Genomic DNA, 26534 nt, shown 5'->3' on the forward strand with positions numbered 1-26534 from the left:
CCAATCTGGGGTAAAATGAAATGGAACGGATTGGCGATCAAATGGTGATTGTCATTCCATAGAAAGTTCAACCCAGTGATCAGAAAATCATGTTTAACGCGTGTCTGGATTCCCAGTTTGGTTCTGCAGGCAGCGCAAAATCAAAAAAATTATCTCTGGAGCAGAATTTTTAAAGGTTGGGACAATTTCTGTTCCTTCCAGCGAATATAAGATTTCCATTGAGCTTTCCAACCTGCTACAACCACCCTACTTAAAGCCAGTCTCATGATGGGTCGCTGAGCCAAGGTTGCTGCAAAACCTTTTTTTTTCCAGATGTTCAACTTTGGCGGTTCAGAAACTAGTTTGTTTATTGGCATGTCCTCCACAACACGGTGCTCTGAAGATGTAGCATTGATAGAAAGGGACAACTCCCCTCCCGACAGATATACCATTGTTGTGCTTGTACTAAAATGCAGGCTGAAGTGTTACCACCGTTCCGGCTGACGGGATTTTCCCAGCCTGTGAATGGAATTGCGGCTGGGCACCAAATTCTCCGACCTCACTGCAGCGGGACCGTAATGTGACCAATCTCCTCTACCCCCACCCCCAGCTCCTAATTTGATGTGGATTGAAAGATACTTGTTGTACGGAGGTTACTGTCTTTCTTTCTCTCCAAGCTATAAATCGTGTTCTGAATGGGCGCAGGCAAAAGGCCTCGAGATTCTCTTTCGTTATCAACTGGCCAGATCCACCTTGAAAAGCTGCTCCATTGATTTCTGCACGAGTTCTAGGCTTGTACACCGTCTTCAAATAAGACTTCAGCGTCACTTTCGCTGTATCCTAAAAAGCTGCCGAAATAACGTTATTTTGGAACGTACGATATTTAAGCTCGTTTTGTCCTGATGGACCACTTTCAGAGGGCAAGTAGTTTGAACATAAGAACATAAGAAATAGGAGCAGGAGTAGGCCATCTAGCCCTTCGAGCCTGCCCCGCCATTCAATAAGATCATGGCTGATCTAAAGTGGATCAGTTCCACTTTCCTGCTTTCTCCCCATAACCCTTAATTCCCTTGTCTATCAAAAACCTATCTACCCGTGTCTTAAATGTATTCAGCGAGGTAGCCTCCACCACTTCACTGGGCAGAGAATTCCAGAGATTCACCACCCTTTGAGTGAAGAAGTTCCTCCTCAACTCTGATCTAAACTGCCCCCCCCCTTATCTTGAGGCTCTGCCCTCTAGTCCTGCTATCCTTTCTAAACGGGAAGAATCTCTCTACCTATACCCTATCCATCCCCTTCTTTATCTTATACATCTCTGTAAGATCCCCCCCTCAGCCTTCTAAACTCCAACAAGTATAGACCCAATCTGTTTAGTCCTTTTGAAAGAAGCTTGAACCACTGTACCAGAAGGAATTGAAGACCCAGTTCATAATCAGATTTATAAAATATCCTTTGGAGTGTCAGCCCCTCCAGTTTCTGGGAGGCTTTGATTGCTGAGGGTGGCACGATACTAACTTGGGCCGTGGTGCAGTATTCACACTGAACCTTTTGTTTGAGGCGATCTAAAATGTTGGGCAGAATTTTATTGTTGGTTTAGGTGCACAGCCAGGCACGCACATTATAAAAAAAACAAATAAAAGCATGAGTTCAGCGAAGAGTTCTGTTTTGACAGCTGAAGAGAATTGTTGACTTTGCTTGATTGACATCTTTAAGTGGTTACAATAACTTCTTCTTTCTGTGATCTCTTTTGTCAATGTCTCAATGTTTGTTTGGAAAAGCCATAAGAGGTGTGAAGTGTTTGGAGCCTATTTTTAATACTCAATGGCCTGTCTGATCAATGCTCCAACACTTTTATGGGAAAAACAGTTTTATTTTCTACAGAAGATTTGCTAATGGGTGTTTTCTTTCTCCCCGCAGTTCCACACAAGCCATGGTTGTTGTGTGGCTCATTATTTAAGCACGTGGTACATGCTGGGTGAATGGGCATGGAAAGGGCATGAGCTGTCATTGAGTTGGCATGGGCAAAATGAGGGGCCATGAGAAGTAGCTGAGGAACATGAACTGGCATTGAGTTGGCATGGGGGATGGGTAAGACTTTTTGAGCTTGCTTTTCAAATGGTTCCCAAATCCAGACTATGGCTGGAGCTCTCCTATGTTGTGTACTCCATTCCCATTGCCAGAGTTGATGGTCTACCAAATCTCCATTCTCCGCAGCGGGACTGGAGAATCTCAGCTGCACGTGACGTCAGAGAATTCTGGCCTGTGGTTCACGGCTCCTCTTAGGGGCAATGAGCCACGGGTTATCGCAAGTTGGCCCAAAAAGCTGTGGGAGCGTGGTGATGCCTACGTCAGCAATGGAACCAGACAGGTCGAGAGGGAAGTGTGTGGGCTCACTACCCATCGGTAATGGGAGTCACGGAATTGATTCTGCAAAAATCATTGTCTCTTAATGCAGCCTAACAAAACCTTTCATAATTTCATGAATATCTGTTAGGTTAGTCCTGCTTCAGGACTTAATGTTCAAGAAAGGTACAATCAGATTGAGCATCAAGCTACAAACCCTTCAAACACATGTCAATGGCAGGTCGTAAGAGCAGGAGAGATGCCTGGTCAGCTATGCGATAGAAGGAAAGTTGGAACCGCTACTGTCACTATCCACAGCTGTTGGCTACAACATGCATGTAAAAGTGCATCTTGCCATGGCAAATGGACTTCCTGAGTAAATAATAACATGCCAGTGCCATCTTTTTGGTCATCTGTCTGTTGAATCATAGAACCCTACAGTGCAGAAAGAGGCCCTTCGGCCCATCGAGTCTGCACTGAATACAATCCCACCCAGGCCGTATCCCCATATCCCTACATATTTTACCCACTAATCTCTCTAACCTACGCATCCAAGGACTCTAAGGGTCAATTTTAGCACGGCCAATCAACCTAACCTGCACATCTTCGGACTGTAATATATTTTTGTGATATATTTATAAGGGATAGCAGCTTGATATCAGTAGAAGGGAAATGTGTCATGTGACCCAGTCTTAGTTTCACTTTTGCTTTGAGCCAAGCACACCCACTCAGCTCTGGTGTCTTCAAACTTTATACTTATGTATAACTGTACTCATGTGCCTAGCCTTAATAAATGAATCCATAATATGTTTTCCAAATGTCTTATGAGTGATTGGTGCCTTTGTCTTGTATGGTGAATTAGGCATTATATCATTATAATGACACAACATGGTGACAGGTGGCAGCAATATATGCCATGGAGAACAATTTTGGGCCATGCTATATAGCACGAGAAGACTCGCGACATTTGGTCAGGCTGCAGTGGAGTTGTAGCATCGGAGAGTGGTGACTGAATAGAAATGCTTTGGAGATGGAGATTGCTGCACATAACCTCTCAACTCAGCGAGTGGCATAGCTCGTCAATCGGACCACCACTGGTTTCGCTCAGTTGAGAAAGCCAAGTGAGCAGAGTATGAGCTCCAAAGATGTGTGGGTTAGGTTGATTGGCCATGCCCTTTAGCATCTAGGGATGCGTAGGTTAGAGGGATTAGTGGGTGTAATATGTAGGGATATGGGGGTTGGGCTTGGGTGGGATTGTGTTTGGTGCAGACTCGATGGGCCGAAGGGCCTCTTTCTGCACTGTAGGGTTCTATGATCCTATGGTTCTATGAGCTGGATTGATAGTGAGTGAGAAGGAATCGAATAAAAAATTTTTAAAACCATTGGGCCGCAAAAGGTTGTGATTATAATAGGTGGCTTTGCGAGCAATTAAAGAAACCTCCAGGCAAGGTTACCACCTGGACAGCAGACTACCTCTACACATTGAAGACTTGTAGATTGAACCATTTTATACCAGCTATGTGATGGCACCTAACTATGAACATGTATTGTCAAAGGTTAAACCTTTTTGGTATGTGTAAAGTATCTTTAAAAAGAAAGGGGGGATGTTGTAATACACCTTTATCGGATCTCATGACATCATGAAAAGGGAAATATATCGTGTGATCCAGTCTTAGTTTCACTTTTGCTTTGAGCAGAGCACAGCACATACAGCTCTGACGTCTTCACGCTTTATGCCTACGTATAACTGTTCTCACATTTTTTTGTGTTAAGAAATTAACCCACAACATATTTACCAAATTCCTTATGAATGATTGGGTGATACTCTAAGGCTTCAGCTGAGTCACACCCATTTTACCCATCACCTCCTGGAAAATTCTGGATGTGGAACCTGAACCCTGATCTTATTAGATCTCGGTGGGCAGTCCATATTGGAAATATTTCCCCACCACTATTTTGGCAGACGTGATTCTCAGGGAAAGGGGTAGCCACATCCATGGTAGTGAGGTTATACTGTACAAATTTCTTGTACAGTAAGTAAGCCCAAGGTATTATACGATTATAATAGGGATCCAGGTTCGATTCCCGGCTTGGGTCACTGTCTGTGTGGAGCTTGCACGTTTTTCCTGTGTCTGAGTGGGTTTCCTCTGGGTGCTCCGGTTTCCTCCTACAGTCCAAAGATGTGTGGGTTAGGTGCACTAGCCATGCTAAATTGCCCCTGTGTGTCCCAGGATGTGTAGGTTAGAGGGGATTAGCGGGTAAATATGTGGGGTTACGGAGATGGGACCTGGGTGGGATTGTTGTCAGTGCAGACCCGATGGACTGAATGGCATGGTAGCAATTCTATAATTATAAAAACACAACACTCTTAGCCTTTTTGTTCTCAAGATATGGAGATGCTGGTGTTGGACTGGGGTAAGCACAATAAGAAGTCTGACAACACCAGGTTAAAGTCCATCAGGTTTATTTGGTAGCACGAGCTTTCGGAGCACTACCCTCGCTCTTACTCCACTCACCTGATGAAGGGGCAGCGCTCCAAAAGCTAGTGCTACCAAATAAACCTGATGGGTTTTATTCTCAAGAGAGAAGAGCTCAGGCTCTCTATCCATTCCTGATGAGCAATTCTGGTACCATAAAAGGATATGATATATAATGAACATCTAGGTGTTTAGTGCAGGTCTTTTTCCTTCGCAGTATCTTGGCTGAAACTGTTCCAATTCAGAATATCAAAGCTACATGTTCCTGTCGGCCGTTAGAAAATTGAATTGCTTTAGCTGCTAAACTGCCAATCAAGAATGTGTGTTTTTGAAATGTAAAAGGTCAGATTGTTTAAAGTATTGACACCAATGGGAATAGTGTATAAACAGCAGAAAATTGAGCTGTTTTTGTTTTCACAGGTATCACTCCCATTCTGCGAATAGCAGAAAACAGCCGCGTAAATCGGCCAAATAAAAATCTGAGCGTGGTTTGAGCTGTTTTTTTTCAGATGGTTGAAAATTTACTCATGCAAATAATGCAGACCTATAAAAATTAAACAGTTACATCCAAAGCCTGTTACTCAGCCACACAGTTGCTGGTATGATCATGTAAATTCCTGGTAAGCATTTTATTTCAGCTGCTTCCTTTTTATTTGAGGAGTCTAGGACTCGATTTGGAATAAATTGGTTGAAACTCAAATTATTGCCCACAGTCCTTTCCTCCTCCTCCTCACAATTTGGGATCTCCTGATTTGGCAGTTGTCAATACCAGTTGTGCCGCGTGCCTATAAATTTTGGCCATCACTGGTTTCAACCACTGTGTTTCTCTGTGCTCAGTGGCCAACCCAACCACTCTCTCTGCTTCCTTTTTGAGTTCCGATCCAATTCAGCAGCCTCAGCCCTGTACAGCTTGGCACTCTCCAGACCACTGCAGCCCGTCCAAGATTATTCCCAGACGACGTGCTTCCCATCTGCCAGTTTTCCCTTACCTATCATTCTCCATTAACAGAACATATTGTCGATAATTGCCACCTTCCAACACAGTGGCACAGTGGCTAGCATTGCTGCCTCACAGCACCAGGGACCCGGGTTTGATTCCCGGCTCGGGTCACTGCCTGTGTGGAGTTTGCACATTCTCCCCATGTCTGTGTGGGTTTCCTCTGGGTGCTCCAGTTTCGGGTTTGGTGGATTGGCCATGCTGAATTGCCCCTTAGTGTCAGGAGGATTAGTTAGGGTAAATGGGATTATGGGGATAGGGCCTGGGTGGGATTGTGGTTGGTGCAGACTCGATGGGCCGAATGGCCTCTTCTGCACTGTAGGATTCTATGATTCTAAGCCTTTGATCGGCAATCGGAGATTGGGGCACAGGGAGACCTGCCCATCCGGGCCAAGTGCTCCTTCTTTGGCTTTTGGTTGTACTTTCCACAAGCGTTGTTGGCATATTTCATTGTTCAGCCAACTCAAGATGTTGACTTGCCTCCCAGTAGACCAGCTGACTTGCTCTTCCAAGTGCTGCTTGCTAGCTCAGTTCAATCTGAATTCTTTCTATGCCTGCCACTCACTCCTCTCCCCAGCTTGGGCGCCCTCTGTTTTGGCAGTTCATTCATGGTGCTTATTGGTTTATTTGATACTTGGAAGTAAAGAATTATGGGTAACTGGAGGTGTGGAGGTTTTGGAGGAAATGAGAGAAAGAGGAGGAGAAACGCAAAAGAGAACAAAAAAAAAGTTGACATGCCTGGCAAGAATGGAAGCTCTTCCAATCTCTCAAATCCTTCTTTCTGGCCTTCACAATCCCACTATATTGCCAGATCCCAGTCTTCCCACACAGTATCCCTCATGGTTATTCCCTGATGAAAATCTCTCTCCAATTGCAAATCTGGTTGGATATCTGATCCAGGATTTATTGATTCCCCAGATGATTATTTGCTCTGATCCAGCCAGTCTCTACAACGTGAGGTCCGCTTTTCTTCTTTTTTTTTGTAATCTGTACAGCTTGTTCTGTTTTCCCCCTTGCAGACAATAATGTGCTTTACACCGAGCTTTCCCTCACACTGCTCATCGCTCCTTGTTTACCTCCCTTTCCCCCCTCTTTGCCTCTGAGCATGACCATTTGGAGGCCATGGATAGCATCAGTGGTTGTGACTGGATGCTCACTGCCAGGCATTGAGAGGATGTGATTTCTAACAAACCCACTGCCATTTCACTCCAAATAAACATTGATTAAGAGTAGGTGGGAAGGAAATCTTGCCTTGGAGTGTTGCCAACCAGTCTGATTGGCTGGCAGCTCCCCAGCCCATCCAGGCATGGTGCTGCAATGGGCAGAAGAGAACAAAGAACAGTACAGCACAGGCCCTTCGGCCCACCAAGTCTGTGCCAACACAAATGTCTCTCTAATCTAATATTTTCTTGCTTCTACATAATCCTCTATTTCCTGCCCATTCATGAATCTATCCAGATGCCTTTGAACATTGTTATGGAATCTGCTTCCACCACCTCGAGCAGTATGTTCCAGGCATTCATCAGCCTCTGTGTGAAATATTTTCTCCTTACATCCCTCTTAAAATTTCCCCCTCTCACTTTCAACCTATGCCCCTGAGTAATTGACCCTTCGCCCCTGGGAAAAAGGCTCTGACTATCCACTCTATCCAAGCCTGTCATAATCTTGTAAACCTCTATCAGGTCCCCCTCTCATCCTCTGACATTCTGGTGAAAACAATCCAAGTTTATTCAATCTTTCTTCATAGTCCATGTCCTCCAATCCAGGCAACATTCTGGTAAATCTCTTCTGCACCCTTTCCGATGCATCATCATCCTTTCACTGGTGTAGCAACCCCAGAATTGTACACAATATTCCAAATGTGGCCTATCCAAAGTTTTATACAGCTGCAACATGATTGTCCAATTCCTATACTCAACTGCTGAAGGCCAGCATGCCATCCACCTTCTTGACCACCTTGTCCACCTGAGTTGCCACCTTCAGGGAACTGTGGATCTGTGCACCTCAATCCATCTATATGCTAACATTTCCAATATCATTTACCATATACTTCTGCAGTAGACTTTCCAAATTGCATCACCCCACATTTGCCCGGGTTAAATTCTAGCTGCCAACTTTTGGCCCAGGTCTCCAGCCGATTTATATCCTGCTGTATCCTCTGACAATCCTAGAGGTACTGCAGCAGTGCAGCTGGAACGGAGTGCAGGGAGCCAGTATGAAGGTAAATGGCAGAGATCCCAGAGAGAGGGGGGTGGGGGAGGGTAGGGAATGCCTAGGGGATGTGGGGAGGATGGTAGCATACACAAGGGGAGCATTTGGGTTTTTGGGGGATAAGGTCAGAAACGGGGGGGGGGGGGGGGGGTGGGGCTGAGGTCTGCAGGTGTCTGCTTCTTGAGGAGAGGGCAAGTACCCCCAGTCAGAGGGGGGGCTTCCTATGCATCTTCCTATCTACCAGCCCACCCCACCCCACCCCACCTACTTCTCACCAGAAATCAAGGATGGTGAATTTTTCCATTTCCCACTCTGAGATATCCAATGTCATAAGAAGTCTCTCAACACCAGGTTAAAGTCCAACCAGTTTATTTGATAGTAATCCCACAAGCTTTTGGAAGCGGTGTTCCTTCGTCAGGTGTGTGGAAGGTTCTGATCAGAGAAGGGCATATAAAGACACACACAGTTTACAGAATACTGATTAGAATGCGAGTCTTTACAGCTAACCTGCTATTCAAGTCTTAAAGGTGCAGACAATGTGAGTGGAGGTAGTATTAGCATAGGTCAAAGAGATGTATATTGTGTCCAGTCAGGACAGTAAGTGAGATGTTGCAAGTTCAGGCAAGTCATGGGGGTTACAGATAGTGCGACGTGAGCCCAAGATCCCGGTTGAGGCCGTCCTCGTGTGCGGAACTTGGCTGTCAGTCTCTGCTCAGTGACTCTGCGCTGCCATGTGTCGTGAAGGCCGTCTTGGAGAATGCTTACCCGAAGATCGGAGGCCGAATACCCGTGACTGCTGAAATGTTCGCCAACAGGAAGGGAACAGTCTTGCCTGGTGATTGTCGAGCGATGTTCATTCATCCGTTGTCGTAGTATCCAATGTCCACCAGCCGGAAAATTGAGGTTGACTGGGAAAAGCACCGAAAGTGGCCATTGGGGGCCACTTAATGGCATTATTTGGGGAAAGGATGCACCTCCCATCCTTGGCATTGCCCACCACTTTGTAAAACCTAGTCCTGTCCTGGATTGCGGGATTCCAGAGGGAATCCCATGCATGTAAATTTCACTCTCCCCTGCTGTCTTAAGCTGGGGCAGAAATGCCCTTAAACCCAGAAACATTGAACCGTTTAAACCTGGAATGTGCAATGGTAAATAATTCCAGTTACACTTCTTCCAACAATCTTATTCAATCAAAACAATAAAAACATTACAATTGCCAAACACTAACCTCCTTCTGATTAACAGCTTACACCTGAAATGTGAAAAGGGCTTTCTGTTCCTGAGATTTTGGGGCAATTGAACCTAACTTGCCGGTGTGGAAATTGATGGGATATAGTCACACAGTGGTTTCACAGCCTGTCCCATTTTAATCTTGACTCCAAATGGAGGGCAAATTCTAACTAGATATAATATTGGTGTCTGAACTTATTCTGCCAATTTCTTGGCAGACAGATTAGGTTAAAATCTTCCCTGCTGTGTCTTTCCAGAATTTGCTTTCCCATTCTATACATCGCTCGCTACAATGAAAGGAACCCTTTCAAATGTGGAAATCAAACTCCAGCCTCCTGGAAATCCTGCAATTTTCTTTTAAAGGTTCGACAGCTGCCGCAATGTAGATGAATTAATAGCGCTGTCCTCACAGTGACCTACTCCTGTTCCTAGCTCATTATGTTCGCATGTATGTTGACATTTCTCTGTCCCTTAATATGACGCAGGCATTAGATCTTTAACACAAGTCGATTAATTCATCCATTCAAATATAAGATTGCCTTATCGGCAAGATAGAAAGATTATATCTTGCCGTTCACAACCTCAAAACATCCCAAAGAATATTACACCCAATGAGCAGCTTTTTAAATGATGATAGAGGAAATGTGATAGTTTTTGCTCAGCAATATCTCTCAAACGACAACGTAATCATGACAGATAATCTGCTTTCTTTATTGCGATATTGATAAAGCATAAATGTTAGCCTGGCCTCCTGGGAGAACCCTCTTATTCTTCTTTACTGTAGTATGTGGGATCTTTTACATCCACTGCAACTCAGTTAACCTTTCATCCAAAAACTGGCACCTCCGTCAGTGGCACTTTTTTTTTGAAAGTTTATTAATCAGGCTTACATTAACACCGCAATGAAGTTACTGTGAAAATTCCCTAGTCGCCACACTCCAGCACCTGTTCGGGTACATTAAAGGGCAACTTAGCATGGCCAATCCACCTAACCTGCAGATCTTTGGACGGTGGAAGGAAACTGGACCACCCAGAGGAAACTGGAGCACATGCAGACACGGGGAGAATGTGCAAACTCCACACAGACAGTGACTCGAGGCCGGAATTGGACCTGGATCCCTGGCGCTGCGAGGTAGCAACGCTAACCAATGCACCACTGTGTTTTGCTAAACAAATATTTGTACACGAAAACTAGAAACACTCATCTCTTAGCAATCGTATTTAACTGTTTCTCAAATACACATGACTTGCTTGGTATTTGCAAACTCACTGTACGCTTGAACAATTTTTTGATACGTGACTAAATGTCCACCTTGAGAATAATTTCAGAGAGGAAATCATGCTAATAATGATGGATGGTATTTGGTGAAATGGGTTGAAGTGACTGGAAAATTGGAGCTATTAGAATAAAAGCACTTTAAAAGTCTTTGTTGATATTTAGTTTCTGCAATGGAGAAGAAGAAGAAAAACATCATGTTATTCATTCTTTTCTTTCCAGGGAAATGGGGAACAATCGCAGACGGTCTACTTCCTTCCCGAATTTGCACTTTCTCCACAGGGGAGTTTTCTGGAAGACACAACAGGCGAGCAGGTCTTGACTTACCGCTACGATGATCAGGTCAGTGCAAGGCCTCATCAAACATGCCTGTTTTTGAACAAAGGAGCAATTAGGCAGAAGCCAGATGATCTGAAATCAGACACGTCATGACACATTCCTTTAGCAACTAGGTCAAACATCAGCATTCTGCTTAATTTGCATGTCCACTTCATCTAATATTCATCGTAAGTTCCATTTTTCAGAAATGAAGACACTGGGGACAATTTTCCCAAAAGAGATCCAAATGCCCAATGAGTGGGAAAATGGGAGACTTTCCCATTTTTTTTGTGTGCACTTAGTCAGTTGAATTCCTGCACACTGGTCTTCTTAGAGTCCGCTTGGGATTTACGTCAGTAAGGGCGGGGCCCAATCCCGCCCGAGAAGCTGGCATCAGCGTGCTGTGTGGGCCACTGCGCATGCGCCGTTCACCCTACCCCAGTTACAGCTCTCCCACTTACATTTCCCGGTTTGCTGCGCTACTCGAGTAGCACAGTAGACGGGGAAAACCACGCCCATTATGTCACTGTAAACTGATTCAGTGATACTGATTGCCATTGCTATTAAATTCTAGTGTGTGCTCAGATGGTTTCAAAGGACTTGGCTATAAATTTAGAACGTTCATAGAATAGAATCCCTACAGTACAGAAGGAGGGTGGCACAGTGGTTAATACTGCTGCCACACACACCAGGTCCCGGGTTCACTTTCGGCCCCAGTGACTGTGTGGAGTTTGCACATTCACCCCGTGTCTGCGTGAGTTTCCTTCGAGAGCTCCACTTTCCTACCACAGTCCAAAAAGATGCAGGTTAGGTTAATTGGCCATGTTAAATTGATTCTGGTGTTGGGGGGGTTAGCAGGGCAAATGTGGGGGTTATGGGAAGAGGACCTAGGTGGGATTGTGGTTGGTTCAGACTCAATGGGCCAAATGACCTCCTCCTGCACTGGAGGGATTGTTTGATTCTATGAGGCTATTTGGCCCATCAAGTTTGCACCGATAACAAACCCATCCTATCCCTGCAACCCCATGTATTTACCCAGTTAGTTCCCCCCGACACTAAGGGTCAATTTAGCATGGCCAACCAACCTAACCCACACACCTTTGGACTGTGGGAAGAAATCGAAGTACCCAGAGGAAACCCACATAGACACGGGGAGAATGTGCAAGCTCCGCAGAGATGATGACTTGAGGCCGGATTTGAACTTGGGTCTCTCGTGCTGTGAGGTGGCAGTGCTAACCAGTGTGCCATCCTCATTATTTGAATCACAACCTGTCCTCTTTTGATTCAACTAAACTCTAGAGGGTTTCTCAATATGTCACTCAACCTATCTCCTCTCCAAAAAGATATCTGTGCATCTTTTAAATATATTATCAGTCTTCGCTTCAATAGCATCTTTGGTAATTCATTTTGCAAATCTTTACAATGTTAAAAGAAAGAACTTTCTTATTTTCCTTTTCAACTTATTCATTTAGAACATGTGCCCACAATGTGTGTTCTTGACCATATAGAGGAATGTCACGGAATCACATTAGTCGGTCATCTTCAGCTAGTTCACATTGATTATTTGTTTATTCATTGATGGGATGTGGGCATTGCTACCACGTTATTGGCCATCCTGCACAGTGGCACTGCAGTTACCACTGCTGCCTCACAGCGCCAGACACCTGGGTTCAATTCCTGGCTTAGGTCACTGTCTGTGTGGAATCGGCACATTCTCCCTGTGTCTGCGTGGGTTTCCTCCCACAATCTGAAAGACATGCTGGTTGGGTGCAGTGGCCATACTAAATTCTCCCTCAGTTCTCTCCAAACAGGTGCTGGAGTGTGGTGACTAGGGGATTTTCACAGTAGCTTCAATGCAATGTTAATGTCAATCCATTTGTGACTAATAAACTATTTTGAATAAAAACATTTGAGCTATAGGTGTTGGCTGGAACACTGTTATTTTGTGTCGCATGCAACTTAATTTTTGTTAATGTAAGCCTACTTGTAAACTTAAACTAAATCTAACTTTTCCTTAGCTGAGTTGATTGCTGGATCACTTTAGAGGATAAACAGTATTGTGGGGTTGGAGTCACGTATAACCAGATCAGATAAAGATGGTGAAATACCTTCCCTATAGAACATTAAAAAGTTTAAAGTTTATTCATTAGTCACAAGTAGGTTTACATTAACGCTGCAATCAAGTTACTGTGAAAATCCCCTAATCGCCACACTCCAATGCCTGTTCGGGACTGAGGGAAAATGTAGCATGGCCAATACACCTAACTAGCACGACTTTCAGACAGAGAGGAAACTGGAGCACCTGAAGGAAACCCACGCAGACATGGGGAGAACGTGCAAACTCCACACAGACAGTGATCGAAGCCAGGAATCGAACCTGGGTCCCTGGAGCTGTGCTGTAGCGGTGCTACCCAATTTATGAAGCAGATGGGATTTTTGCAACAATGCATTGTCAGCGTTATTAACACAATGGGCATAATTTTATACTGTCCCCGGTGGCAAGATTGGTGCATGGGGGCATTTAACCAGGGCAATTAATGTTCACTTTAGCACTTTGTCCTGATGCTACCAGTATCTACCACGTAGGAGACCCAAAAACCAAACACTGTCGTTTGAGGCCGAGTAGGATGTGGTCCCTCATTTAAAGGTGCTCAGTGCCTGATTGAGTGACCCTGTATCATGAATGGAAGGGCCCATTGAGAGCCACCCACTTCCTTGTTGCCAACCTCCCACAATCTCGGGAATCGTGGGCCTCAGGTGGGTGCAGTACCATCAGCAGCCACCATTTTCCCCCAGAGGCGCTGCTGAGCTGTACACCACGACTAGCTGCTGATTGGCTGGCAGTCTTAATGGGTGGACCTCTGCACCAGGGTCCATGATCACAGGATGGCCCTCTGATGCCTAGATAATTGGCACTTAAATAGGTCAGGTGTTCTGAAAAAGAGGCAATTCTGGGTCATAAGAACATAAGAAATAGGAGCAGGAGAAGGCCATCTAGCCCTTCGAGCCTGCCCCGCCATTCAATAAGATCATGGCTGATCTGAAGTGGATCAGTTCCACATTCCCGCCCTCTCCCCATAACCCTTAATCCCCTCGCTTATCAAAAACCCATCAACCCGCGTCTTAAAAATATTTAGCGAGGCAGCCTCCACCACCTCAACGGGCAGAGAATTCCAGAGATTCACCACCCTTTGAGTGAAGAAGTTCCTCCTCAACTCCGTTCTAAACCGCCCCCCTTTTATCTTGAGGCTGTGCCCCCTAGTCCTACTGTCCTTTCTGAGCGGGAAGAGTCTATCCACCTCTATCCTATCCATCCCGTTCATCATCTTATATGTCTCAATGAGATCTCCCCTCATTCTTCTAAACTCTAACGAATACAAGCCTAGTTTATTCAGCCTCTCCTCATAGCTCAACCCCCTCAACTCCGGTATCAGCCTAGTAAACCTCCTCTGCACTCCCTCCAAGGCCAAAATAACCTTGCGTAAGTACGGCGCCCAAAACTGCACACAGTACTCCAGCTGCGGCCTCACCAATGCCCTATACAGCTGCAGCAAGACCTCCCTACTTTTATATTCAATCCCCCTTGCTATGAAGGCCAGCATCCCATTCGCCTTCCTGACCACCTGCTGCACCTGCAGGCTGGGTTTTTGCGACTCATGCACAAGGACCCCGAGGTCCCTCTGCACCGTCGCCTGCTGCAGTTTTTCGCCACGTAAGTAATAGTCCTTCCTACCATTATTCCTACCAAAGTGGACCACCTCACACTTGCCAACATTAAATTCCATTTGCCATTTCCTGGCCCATTCGCCCAGCCTATCTAGCCAGCAGGTGAGAAACCCGTCTCCTTGCACTAAATTTTTATTACAGATTTATTTGTTGAATTTAATTTTTCCTGTAGTAGGATAGAAACTTTTGTCTTTCGACCATTCGTCCAGACCCCTGGATTACTAAAGCAGTAACGCAACTACTCTTCCAGTGCTTAAACTGTTCTCAAAACTGTAGCTCAAAAATGAACTGTGCAACTTTCTTAACTGTTCCTCAAGATATAGATTTCCAGTGCTTAGAACCACGTCAGTTTTTTGTCCTCTCAAGAGCCACGATATTTTTGATTTGGTGGGCAGACCTGCATTTTTTTTTATTCGTTTGTGAGATATGGGCATTGCTGGCTGGCCACGTTTATTGCCCATCCCAAATTTCCTTCCCTAAAGAACATTAAATGAGTCAGCTGGGTTTTTCCGACAATCGACAATGGTTCCACGGTCACCAGTAGGTTCTTAAATCCGGATTTTTTTTTTAAACTAAATTCAAATTCCATCATCGGGTCCCCAGAACATTAGCTGAGTTTCTGGATTAATAGTCTGGTGATACCACTAAACCATTACCTCCCTTTATAATACTGTACAGGGGAATCTAAACAACACCTTTTATTGTGCAACATCTACTTATGTGGATTCTTTCTTCCTTCTGGCATTGTGGCCTACTCTTGTCAACCATAGGAAAAGGAAGAAAGCTGGGACCTTTCTACACCGAGCATAAGTTAACAAAGAGTGCTACTTGGGTCTGTACTCGTTAGAGTTTAGAAGGCTGAGGGGGGATCTTACAGAGACTTACAAGATAATGAAGGGGCTAGATAGGGTAGAGGTAGAGAGATTCTTCCCGCTTAGAAAGGATAGCAGGACTAGAGGGCACAGCCTCAAAATAAGGTTTAGATCAGAGTTGAGGAGGAACTTCTTCACTCAAAGGGTGGTGAGTCTCTGGAATTCTCTGCCCATTGAAGTGGTGGAGGCTACCTCGCTGAATATATTTAAGTCACGGGTAGATTGGTTTCTGATAGACAGGGGAATTAAGGCTTATGGGGAGAAAGCAGGAAAGCGGAACTGATCTTGTTGAATGGCGGGGCAGGCTCGAAGGGCTAGATGGCCTACTCCTGCTCCTATTTCTTATGTCTCTCTCTGTGAAATTAATGAAGTTTCCCAGATTTAGAAGCTTATAAAAACTGATTGCTATCATTGTTATATTTACAAAAGGATGTTGACATGGGGTGCCCCTTGATCCTTAATGTTCTTAGAATTGAAAGCACTTCAAAGTTTGATTAACACAAAATTGTTTTAATGACTACCAGAAATGCTTCAGAATTTATCTGACAAAGTTTGACGGAAAAGCGAAAACTAACTCCCGGTCTCAAGGGGCTAATTATTTTCTGTTGGACTGTGAAATGCAGCATTGCAATATTGATATACCTTCAGTCACACTGCTTACTGAAAAAGTTGACATGATTGAGCTGAGATAATTTAATGTTTCTAACTGGTTCCGTCTGCTCACAAATTGAGGCCCGGTTTCTGCAGAATCATCTTCAGATCAGGGTGCTGAAGATAAATCCCAGGTCTGCGGTTGCCAAGATCCTGGATTCTCCTAAAATTAAGCATATTAGCCACCCAGAAGAAGAGTTATAGGGTGGGAAATTCCACCCCCTCTGCCTTTTAGTCCTAAAGAAGGAACTCTTCAATTGTAGGCAATAAAATAAAACAAGACTTAAATCAAAGAAAAAGGTTTAATAAAGAAACATCATTACTCCAAACTTGAGGCCTCACCCTGGACCATTCGAAGCTCCCACAAACTTCAGCAGCTTCATATTTATACAGAGTCAGCTGACCACCACAACATTTTGTCATTGGATACAGAGTTTACTGGATCAGCTGACCCTTGCAGCATGTTATCATTGGCCACACCACAAAAGATCCAATGTTATCATTGGTTACATTCTAACACCACAGGACGCTGCCTTTGGCAGGAATGGAAAATCCCACCAGTGGGAAAGGCTGGAAAACCCCATCCAGAAATATTTTCTTCTTTCATTTCATCCTGACCAGACTCTGAATCAACAGAAGAGCTGGAGGATAATGATACTATTGTTGGCAGATTGATATGTTGGATAGCTAATGACTGGAATATGAGTTAGGATAAATGATAGGGCCTGGGCAGGATTATTTTCCGTTCTGGCTCAATGGGCCAAATAGCCTCCTTTTGCACACCTAGGGTTTTTTCATTCATTTGTGGGACATGGGTGTCGCTGGCTGGCCAACATTTAATGCCCACCCCAAGTTGCCCTTGAGAAGGTGGTGGTGACCTGCCTTCTTGAATCACTGCAGTCCATGTGGGTTGACCCACAATGCCATTAGGGAGGGAATTCCAGGATTTTGACGTGGTGACTGCGAAGGAACAGCAATATATTTCCAACATAAGATGATGAGTGGTTCGGAGGGGAACTTGTAGGTGGTGATGTTCCCATGTATCTGCTGCCCTTGTCCTTCTAGATGGAAGTGGTCATGGGTTTGGAAGGTGCTATCTAAGGGCCTTTGATGAATTGCTACAGTTCATCTTGTAGCTAGTACACACTGCTGAGCGTTGGTGATGGAGGGAATGAATGGCACCACATCCACAAACAATCAATCGAGCTGCTTTATCCTGGATGGTGTCGAGCTGCTTGAGTGTTGTTGGAGCTGCACCCATCCAGGCAAGTGGGGAGTATTCTATCACGCTCCTGACTTGTGTCTTGTTGACGGCAGACAAGCTTTGGGGATGCTATGATGAAATCTCACAATGTATATTTTAAATAGCATTTTATACTGTTTAATCTCAAGAGACAACTGGTGTAAATGACATCCTGTTATTGGATTACCTTCCTCTGAACCCAGGTAGTGACATAACGGTGACTGATTCTTTGGGGGAGTAAGATATGATTAGTTATTTATTGTTATGAGATTGGTTTGATTTTGTGCAATATGATTTGTAATCAAGATATGGTGATGCCAGTCTTAGATTGGGGTGGGCACAGTAAGAAGTCTCATAACATAAGATGAAAGTCCAACAGGTTTATTTGGAATCACAAGCTTTTAGAGCACTGCTCCTTCATTAGGTGAATGGTGAGGAGAGTTTGCCTGGAGAGGTGCCGTGTTTGTGAACCCACCTCTCCACTCACCTGATGAAGGAGCAGCGCTCCAGATAAACCTGTTGGACTTTAACCTGGTGTTGTAAGACTCCTTAATTTGTAGTAGAAAATAGACCCATTGAAACACCAACTTAAAAATGTCATAAATTTAGAAATATGTACGTTGGAGCATGAGATATTGTTTATCAGCAGCTTTTGTTTAAAAGCATCAGTAAAATGGTTTGGAGCTCTAACTGTTTGGTCAAACAAAATATTTCCCAAAAGATTATCTCCTGCAATCTACACAAAATGAAATGCTCAGACTGACTGGAAAATGTTCTCCTCAGTTAACCTGTTCAGATCCTTTATTTAAAAGTAGATGTTTGTGTCAAGTCGTGACTGTGGATTGGTGATATCTCTCAGCACAATCTTCTTCAACATAAATGCTCATTAAATAAAAGGTCGCAATGGTGCCTGCGTTCCAACGGTTCGGATATTGAAAAGCTCTGCAACAGACGATCGAGAATTATGTTTGCACGGCATGCAGTACTTAGCAATGAAAATATCCATGTAATTGGCTTAATTTAAGCAAGAGCCAAGATATTTGTCTTTGGCTGAAATTGAAGTGAAGCTTTGTTGGCTGGTAAATGTTATAACCAAGGGGAACACAACCCCATGAACATGGATTCAGAGGACAGAAATTCTAAATTATTATAGTTATGTTATGTGCATAGTGCTTTATTTTTAAATCTAATGGCGAGTTGAGGATATTTAATGTTTTATCTTTCTATTACAAAGCTGCTTAAAGATTACATCCCTAATCTTTTCCATTTTCTCTAACTCATGGCTATCGAATATGTCAGCAGTTTAATTTAACTTGCGTATAATTTGCAAGCGTCAACCAAATTTTGTTTGAATTTCAACAAAAGCTTGGCAGTTAATTACTCCCTGGTGCATTTTCCATGGCAACACATCTACTTACTATCTGTAACCCCCACGACTTGCCTGGGTTGCAAAATCTCACTAACTGTCCTGTCTGGAGACAATACATGTCTCTTTAACCTGTTCTTAATGCTCTCTCCACTCGCGTTGTCTGTACCTTTTTAAGACTTGATTACCTGTAAAGACTTGCATTCCAACCATTATTTTGTAAATTGAGTTTGTGTCTTTATATGCCCTGTTTGTGAACAGAACTCCCAATTGCCTGATGAAGGGGCAGCACTCTGAAAGCTAGTGGCTTTTGCTACCAAATAGACCTGTTGGACTTTAACCTGGTGTTGTGAGACTTCTTACTGTGAACACCTTTACTAATCAGAGTATGCTTGCACTCTCTGCGTCTTTGACTTGGGTATAATCAAGATCATGGCACCAAGAGTACTGAAACATTCAAGCTTTATTACTTGTACACAAGGAAGACAGGACACACATACAGTGGGATAAACTGCAGGGTGTTCTGTTGGATTCATACAGATGTATTGCAGTAATAGTTCATTACAGCAAGTGAGAAATGAGCAATATTCTAATCCTTAATTTACATACATAGCCCACCTATCATGGTATAGCTTACTGTCCTTTCTTACCTCCTAGAAAACCGTCTCCTTCTAACCCATTACTAGTATAATATGTTGACATATCTTGTTTTTTTTGGTATTTGTTCTCATCTTTTGTTCCTGTGGCCATGCCCATGGCCGGGAACACAATGTTTAAGAAACGGACAGGTTAGATTAGTCACTTCTCTGAATAGGCAACCGCTGACCTCACTCAGGCCTTATCTGCACATTAGCACTTTCCGTTCTTGCTGACAGAGCTATCTGCCATAGTTGTTGTAACTTAATTTCCACATCTGCTCAGGCAGTGTCGATTGTGGTTCCCTTTATAACTCTTTCAGATTCTGGCCTGATGAGTGCAAGGCAAAAAATTTCGATAGCCTGTCATTTTTCCAGCAATACTCCAGTTCAGACTACAAATTGACTATTAAATACAGCAGTGACTATTTCCCTTGGTTCACTATTGCCTTGTAAATAATACGACAGTACCATATATAAAGGAAATAATATTTGTGAAGTGAAACACAATGTCCTGTAAGTTTAATTAAACAGAAGAGGAAAATAGACTGTGTGTTTGCACTGGTACATCTCTTATTGTGGATTAGGGAGCAGGATGATGAACACTGGTTTCCTGGTGTAAGTGATGCATATATTGCAATAAACAATGAATAAGTTACAGATGCTGTGTCAGTGGAGATTAAACTTTTATTAATGTGACATTCTAAAAGAACTGTTTCATATTACCTAAAGAAGCATTTTTTTATAATGCAGCAAGTCAATCGGCATTCACAAAGAGTAAACGTTTGATATCTATTTTCAGGGTGTTTTGAAGGAGGAAGGTGAGGTAGAGAGATGGAGAGTGGCAAAATAGTGAATTCAGGGCTTAGTTTGAGGTAAATAAAGGCATAGCCACCAATTCTCGAGTGATTAAAGTCAAGATACTCAAGAGGCAAGAATTGCATGAGTGCAACTATGTCCTCCCAACTGTGTCACATACTTATGCTTTTTTTTAAGCTTAAGTTTATTAGTTTTACAAGTAGGCTTACATTAACACTGCAATCATAGAATCCGGCAATGCAGAAGGAGGCCATTTAGCCCATCGAGTCTGCACCAACCACAGCCCCACCCAGGCCTTATCCCCATACCCCATGCATTTACCCCAGCTAATCCCCCTGACACTGAGGGGCAATTTAGCATGGCCAATCCACCTAACCCGCATATTTTTAGATTGTGGGAGGAAACCGGAGCACCTGCAGGAAACCCATGTAGACACGGGGAGAATGCGCAACACAGACAGTGACCCAAGCCAGGAATCGAACCTGGGTCCCTGGCACTGAAGCAGCTACACTTGCCACTGCCGCCCAATGAAGTTACTGTGAAAATCTCCTAGTTGCCACACTCTGGCACCTGTTCGAGTACACTGAGGGAGAATTTAGCATGGCACATGGATCTAACCAGCACGTCTTTCAGACTGTGGGAGGAAACCAGAGCACCCGGAGGACACAGGTAAAACATGCAGACTCCGCACAGACAGTGACCCAAGCTGTGAATTGAACGTGGATCCCTGGCACTGTGAGGTAGCAGTGCAAACCACTGTGCCACTGTGCCGCCCCATGTTTTCCTCCATATGTTTGCATTATTGCTCATTTTATTTTTTGTGTCTCGTTGTTTTATTTTCTTACGACTCTGTTTATCTCAATACATTCCAGAGTGAATGCGTTCAATGGCATTCCAGTGCTTTGAGTCATGCATCAAAATATCTTCCCTTTTTCTGAAGTCTTGCAGAGATTTATCTTGATTATTGACATTATTTTGTTTCAGTTGATTTCTGGCATTGTTCCACTTGGATTCATCTTGTTTCTTTTATTCATTCACGAGACATGGGCGTCGCTGGCTGGCCAGCATTTATTGCCCATCCCTAGTTGCCACTGAGAGCTGGTGGTGAGTGGTTTGCCAGGCCATTTCAGAGGGCAGTTGAGAGTCAACCACACTGCTGTGGCTCTGGAGTCACATGCAGGGCCAGACCAGATAAGGACGGCAGATTTCCTTCCCTAATGGACGTTAGTGAACTGGATGGGTTTTTCTGCCAATTGACGATGGTTTCATGGTTACCAACTGGTTGGTTTTTAATTCCAGGTATTTTTTATTGAATTTAAATTCCATCATCTGCTTTGGCGGGATTCGAATCTAGGTCCCCAGAATATTAGCTGAATGTCTGGATTAATAGTCTAGCAATAATACCACCAGGTCATCGCCTACCCGGAGAATTTTATCTTTGATTTCTGCTGAAGCCAACTTTTTTTGGTTTTGTTGGGTGGGATTTTCTTGATGTGCCAGCATGTTGAGAGCGGGAACAGAAAATTTGGCATTCCAATCAGAACACTATACACTCTCAGCAGCACCAGAGAATCCTGACCACAGAGGAGGACAGAAATATTTTAGCTACATTTTCATTGAATACCTTTAACCCTGAAGCAAGGATGAGGCCAATTGAGTGACTATTTCATTCATTTGGAGACCACTTTGGTTTCAGTCAGGACAAGCTTCATAAAATAGAATCCCTACAGTACAGAAGGAGGCCTTTCAGCCCATCGGTCTGTACCAACCACACTCCCACCTAGGCCCTATTCCCGCAACCTCACCCTAGCTAGTCCCCCGACACCAGGGTCAATTTAGCATGGCCAATCAACCTAACCCATACGTCTTTGAACTGTGGGAGGAAACCGGAGCACCTGTAGGAAACCCATGTAGACACGGGGAGAATGTGCAAACTCTACACAGTGACCCGAGGCCGGAATTGAACTGGGGACCCTGGCGCTGTGAGGCAGCAGTGCTAACCACTGTGCCAACCCTTCATCACAAAGACTGGATTTCATTTCTGTGAAGAAACTCATTCCCAACTTCCAAGTCAGACAGTGATCCTAATGTGCAAGAACAGTGACCCCATCCAGAAATATTTTTTTGATTAGCCAGAGGCTTAAGGTGAGAAATTGATGAGTGTATCTCCTAGTTATCCACATCAATAGTGCTTTGAAGCAGACAATATGGAGCTATTGCTGAGACATAGCAGATACATTCTAATTAATGTCCCCAGATATTTGTGCTTGTTAACCACACTGAAGCTAAAGCTGTGTTTTCCAGATTGCAGTGCCTTGCTCAGTCATTAATTTTATTGTCTAACTCATGCTGGCACTCTTGTGAGAATCACATTAGACTGAAAAAAAAAATAACTGGGCAAGAAAGGAACATTTGGGTAAACCTTGACAAGCTGCTAAGTGAAAGCTGAAGGCTGTAATTACGGACTTGGACCGATGACTCAGTTCATTATGTGCTGTGACATACACATGCAACACACAGTTAGCCAGCAAGCAATATGAGTGAGCTGCACACTTCCATTCAGTAGGTAGGGCCGACAGATGTAAGTATCAATTATTTCTCTTCCCAAGGTGAAGTCGGCAATTGAGTACATAGTCCGCGATCAGATCGAAGATGTCGATAGTACTGTACTGTTCCTGTAGCTAGTCTGATGAGATGTATCGTCATTTCAGTATTGCTTAAAAGGGAGACATGTACCAAAGCTGGCACTCATCAGGACAAATGCAAGAATGTCAAATTTCAAATGATCACTGCCGTTTATACTGTAGGAGCAAAACAGATCAGCACCCTTTTGACCTGTTGTATAAATTCTTGTGATCATTTGAAATTTGGCATTCTTGTGCTTGTCCTGATGAGTGCAAGATGAAAAGCTTCAACAACACATCTCTCTTTTCAGCAATATTCACATTTTGTACAATTATGTGACTCTTTAAATATTTTTGAATTAAACTCCATGATTCCATCATTTTAAGTTATTGTTACATTTATATTTACTGGCATGTGATATATTTGTAGCATGAGCTCTGAGCCTTAGCAGAAAAGCCTAGACATCTTAAATGCTTAGTGAACGATGGCAAATATTTGGTGAATCACTGAACCATACAGAGTTCAGAGTCTCAAACTCGATTCTTGATCATAGTAAGGACCAATTTGGATGCTACAATTGATTACATGACCATGGATGCTATCTTGTGATTCCTGCTTGAAAGCACGTACCAGTGGATGTTGGTGCATTCTTGGTCTGGCCTTATCATCCCTTTTAAAGTGACACATTGCCAATTTCAAAATTGAAAAGTTGGCGAGGGAAAATCTGTCACCTACCTCAATTTATCTACTGCAGCAATTCGCCAAAGATCCTTCCAAACCCACAAACCGCTTCCATCTGGAAGGGTAAGGGCAGCAGATACGTGGCAACGCCACCAGCTGCAAGTTCCCCTCCAAGCCACTCGCCATCCTGACTTGGAAATATATCATCGTTCCTTCGCAGTCGCTGACTCAACATCCCGGAATTCCCTCCCTACGGCATTGCGGGTCAACCCACAGCACGAGGACTGCAGCAGTTCAAGAAGGCAGCTCACCGTCACCTTCTCAAGGGGATGGGCAATATGTTGCTGGTGAGCCAACGATGCCCATGTCCCGCGAATGAATAAAAACAAAAGGTACCAACAAGGGTAATAACATCTTCTTTTAAAGGAAGAATTGCATCTGGACTTAATAGGAATAAAATGTCAGGCTAAATGCTTGTTACTGGATTAAGCTATTTTTACATTAGTCAGTTGAATCAGTGGTTTGGAGAGCAGAAAGCAAACAGCATGTGTTGGCCTGATGTTGAGTTGGCTTTCTATAAACAAGAATGTCTGACAATATTGCAACAATATGGCTTTCGTTTCGTTACGGTTGAGGTCTAGGTGTGGAATCATTCCTCAGTTGAAGATGATAATATCTGTATGGATATTAGCTGTATTATTTATTGGATTTCGGTAGATGCAATGACAATTGTGCAATCCCATTGCTGCTTTCACGGAGGTATACAGCTTCTTGAGTTGCCTCATAATCTAGAATGTTATAAAGGGAGTGAAGGACTTTGATCTTTCTCTGAAAGTTGGCCCGAGACTGCTGGTTGAGACGCGTATAACATGGAAGATGCTAACAAGCCTAATTACTTGCCTGCTGTTACTTTTGAAGTGCAGTTCGTAGAAAGCGACGCACAAGAATGTGCAAACTGTGATGCTGAAATGTAATCTTCATTCTGCAAATATTGTCAATGAAATCATACTGGCAAGAAATTGGAGCACTTCATTTACTTTTGGCACAATGATCTGTTTGCTATTGAGCTGCATGCGGAGAATCAAGACCCAGTGTGGTTTTTGAAATGAAGCCTAGTTGAGCCACGAGATGCAGGAGCAGAAGTGGGCCATTCGGCCCATCGGGAATGCTCCACCATTCAATGAGACTATGGCTGATCTGATCCTCAACTCTGCTTTCCCACCCTACCCCATAACCCACAGCTGGACCTAACTGTGGATTTAATTCAGTTGCCAATTTGAAGTCACATATCTTGACCTTATTTTTATCCAATAGTTTGATGTTTATTTAACATAGTAAAATAGAAAAATATTCAGCAATTTGAGAAGCACAGAAACAGTTGTTGGAGCGTAAGAATTTATCTTCCGTACTGATTGAGATGCTGGGGGTATCCCAAACTGAGACATTACAGCACAGTCAGTGGTGAGAAAGTTTAATTACAGTATGACTGGTTTACATTGGCAGTTTTCATATGTAAGGACATAGAAATGTATCATAGAAATGTTGAAAGTTTTAACGTAGGGAGGAAAATATAATTAGAGTTTGGGGGTGCTAATTTGCTTTAATGGGTCATTGTACCAAATGATCTTAAAGAATTCCTACAGTGCAGAAGGAGGCCATTCAGCCCATTGAGTCTGCACTGACAACAATCCAACCCAGGCCCTATCCCTGTAACCCCGTGTATTTGCCCTACTAATCCCCCTGACAATGAGGGCAATTTAGCATGGCCAATCAACTTAACATCTTTGGACTGTGGGAGGAAACTGGAGCACCTGGAGGAAGCCCATGCAGACATGGGGAGAATGTGCAGACTCCACACAGACAGTCATCCAAGGCTGGAATCGAACCCGGGCCCCTGGTGCTGTTAGGCAGTAGTGCCAACCACTGTGCAGTCTTGATTCTAAGGGTCTTGTACCAGTTTAAAATACCACACCTTTTGTGTTTGAAGAAACACAATTGTGTTAGCGTTTGCAATGCAGGGAAGAGTTTACTTTAGGGTAGAGTTATTTTGCATAGACTAAATACACCCCCTTCACAATTCCTCATCTTTTAACAGGGGCTAATTAACTTAAAATATATAAGAGGAGAGAGCAATTTAGATACAAGCACATTAGTAGCACGAACATCAACATCACCACAAGTGATTATTAACCTTGTAGGTGATGATTTTCTTGGTTGGTTCTCTGGATGTGGGCGATACTGGTTAGACTGCTCATCTCCAGTCACTTTGAGGGGGCCCCTTGCCTCGTCAGTCAAGTGGTTTCTTTGGCCACTGCAGTGGGAACATAAACTTGTGGTGTTGGACTGGAGTCAGGGCTGATTCCCAGTGGGAGCATGGTGGGATCAGTAAATTTACAAGATAGGTTTTTATTGCGCTTGTGAATCTCTTGTGCTGTGTACACGTTTCTTTAAATAGAGACTTAACCTCCCCCTCCCCCCCCCCCCCCACTGACTACTGATTGGCCTTTGTGGAAACGCAGACAGATGTGGCAGCGGGTAAGATTGAATACACCTTATATTTCCCAAATAGAGTGCAGCAGAGACTTTGTACAGTGCACTGCCAGCGAGTTACCTCGATGTGAATCATATTTCTGATCACTTTGCTTCACTCCTGTACCTCTAATGCAAACATTGGTCATATCAGAAGTAGAAAGCAGTTGTGGAACAGTTTCCAATTTTTAAACTTTTTCTGTGCCTGCTTTCAAGTGAAATAGAATTGATTGCATGTGTAATAGGATTTATGATACGGAGTCCACTGGCAGCAATGGTACTTGAGTGATTTTTTTTTCCTCTGTTGGAAGAGGAGATAAATCGTGCCAAAATAAATGATGAAAGCTGGTTAGAAATATCTGAAGTAATAAATAATTCAGCTGGAATATATGCCCAACGCACTGTCACTGTGATAAATGGGCCTTGGATCCCATCTATCATCAAACAAATCAATAATAAATAAAACCTTTTATCCAAGAATAACATGATTCCAGCCATGCAGCAAAAAAAGAAATCATGAAACGTTCAGGAGGAGTAGGTGAATGCAATCTACAGT

At 43.6% G+C, this 26534-nt stretch overlaps 1 protein-coding gene across 1 annotated transcript in view; it reads left to right on the forward strand.

The window, feature by feature from the left end:
- The window catches only part of adamtsl3 (ADAMTS-like 3), a 548277-nt gene that overhangs the window by 39214 nt on the left and 482529 nt on the right, over positions 1-26534 (forward strand). The window contains exon 3 of the mRNA XM_080214139.1: positions 10736-10855. Coding sequence (XP_080070265.1) covers positions 10736-10855 — 120 coding nt within the window. The remainder of the gene's footprint in view (positions 1-10735; positions 10856-26534) is intronic.

The sequence above is a fragment of the Carcharhinus amblyrhynchos genome, chromosome 28, assembly GCF_965287045.1.
Source record: "Carcharhinus amblyrhynchos chromosome 28, sCarAmb.v2.hapA, whole genome shotgun sequence".
NCBI lineage: Eukaryota > Metazoa > Chordata > Chondrichthyes > Carcharhiniformes > Carcharhinidae > Carcharhinus > Carcharhinus amblyrhynchos.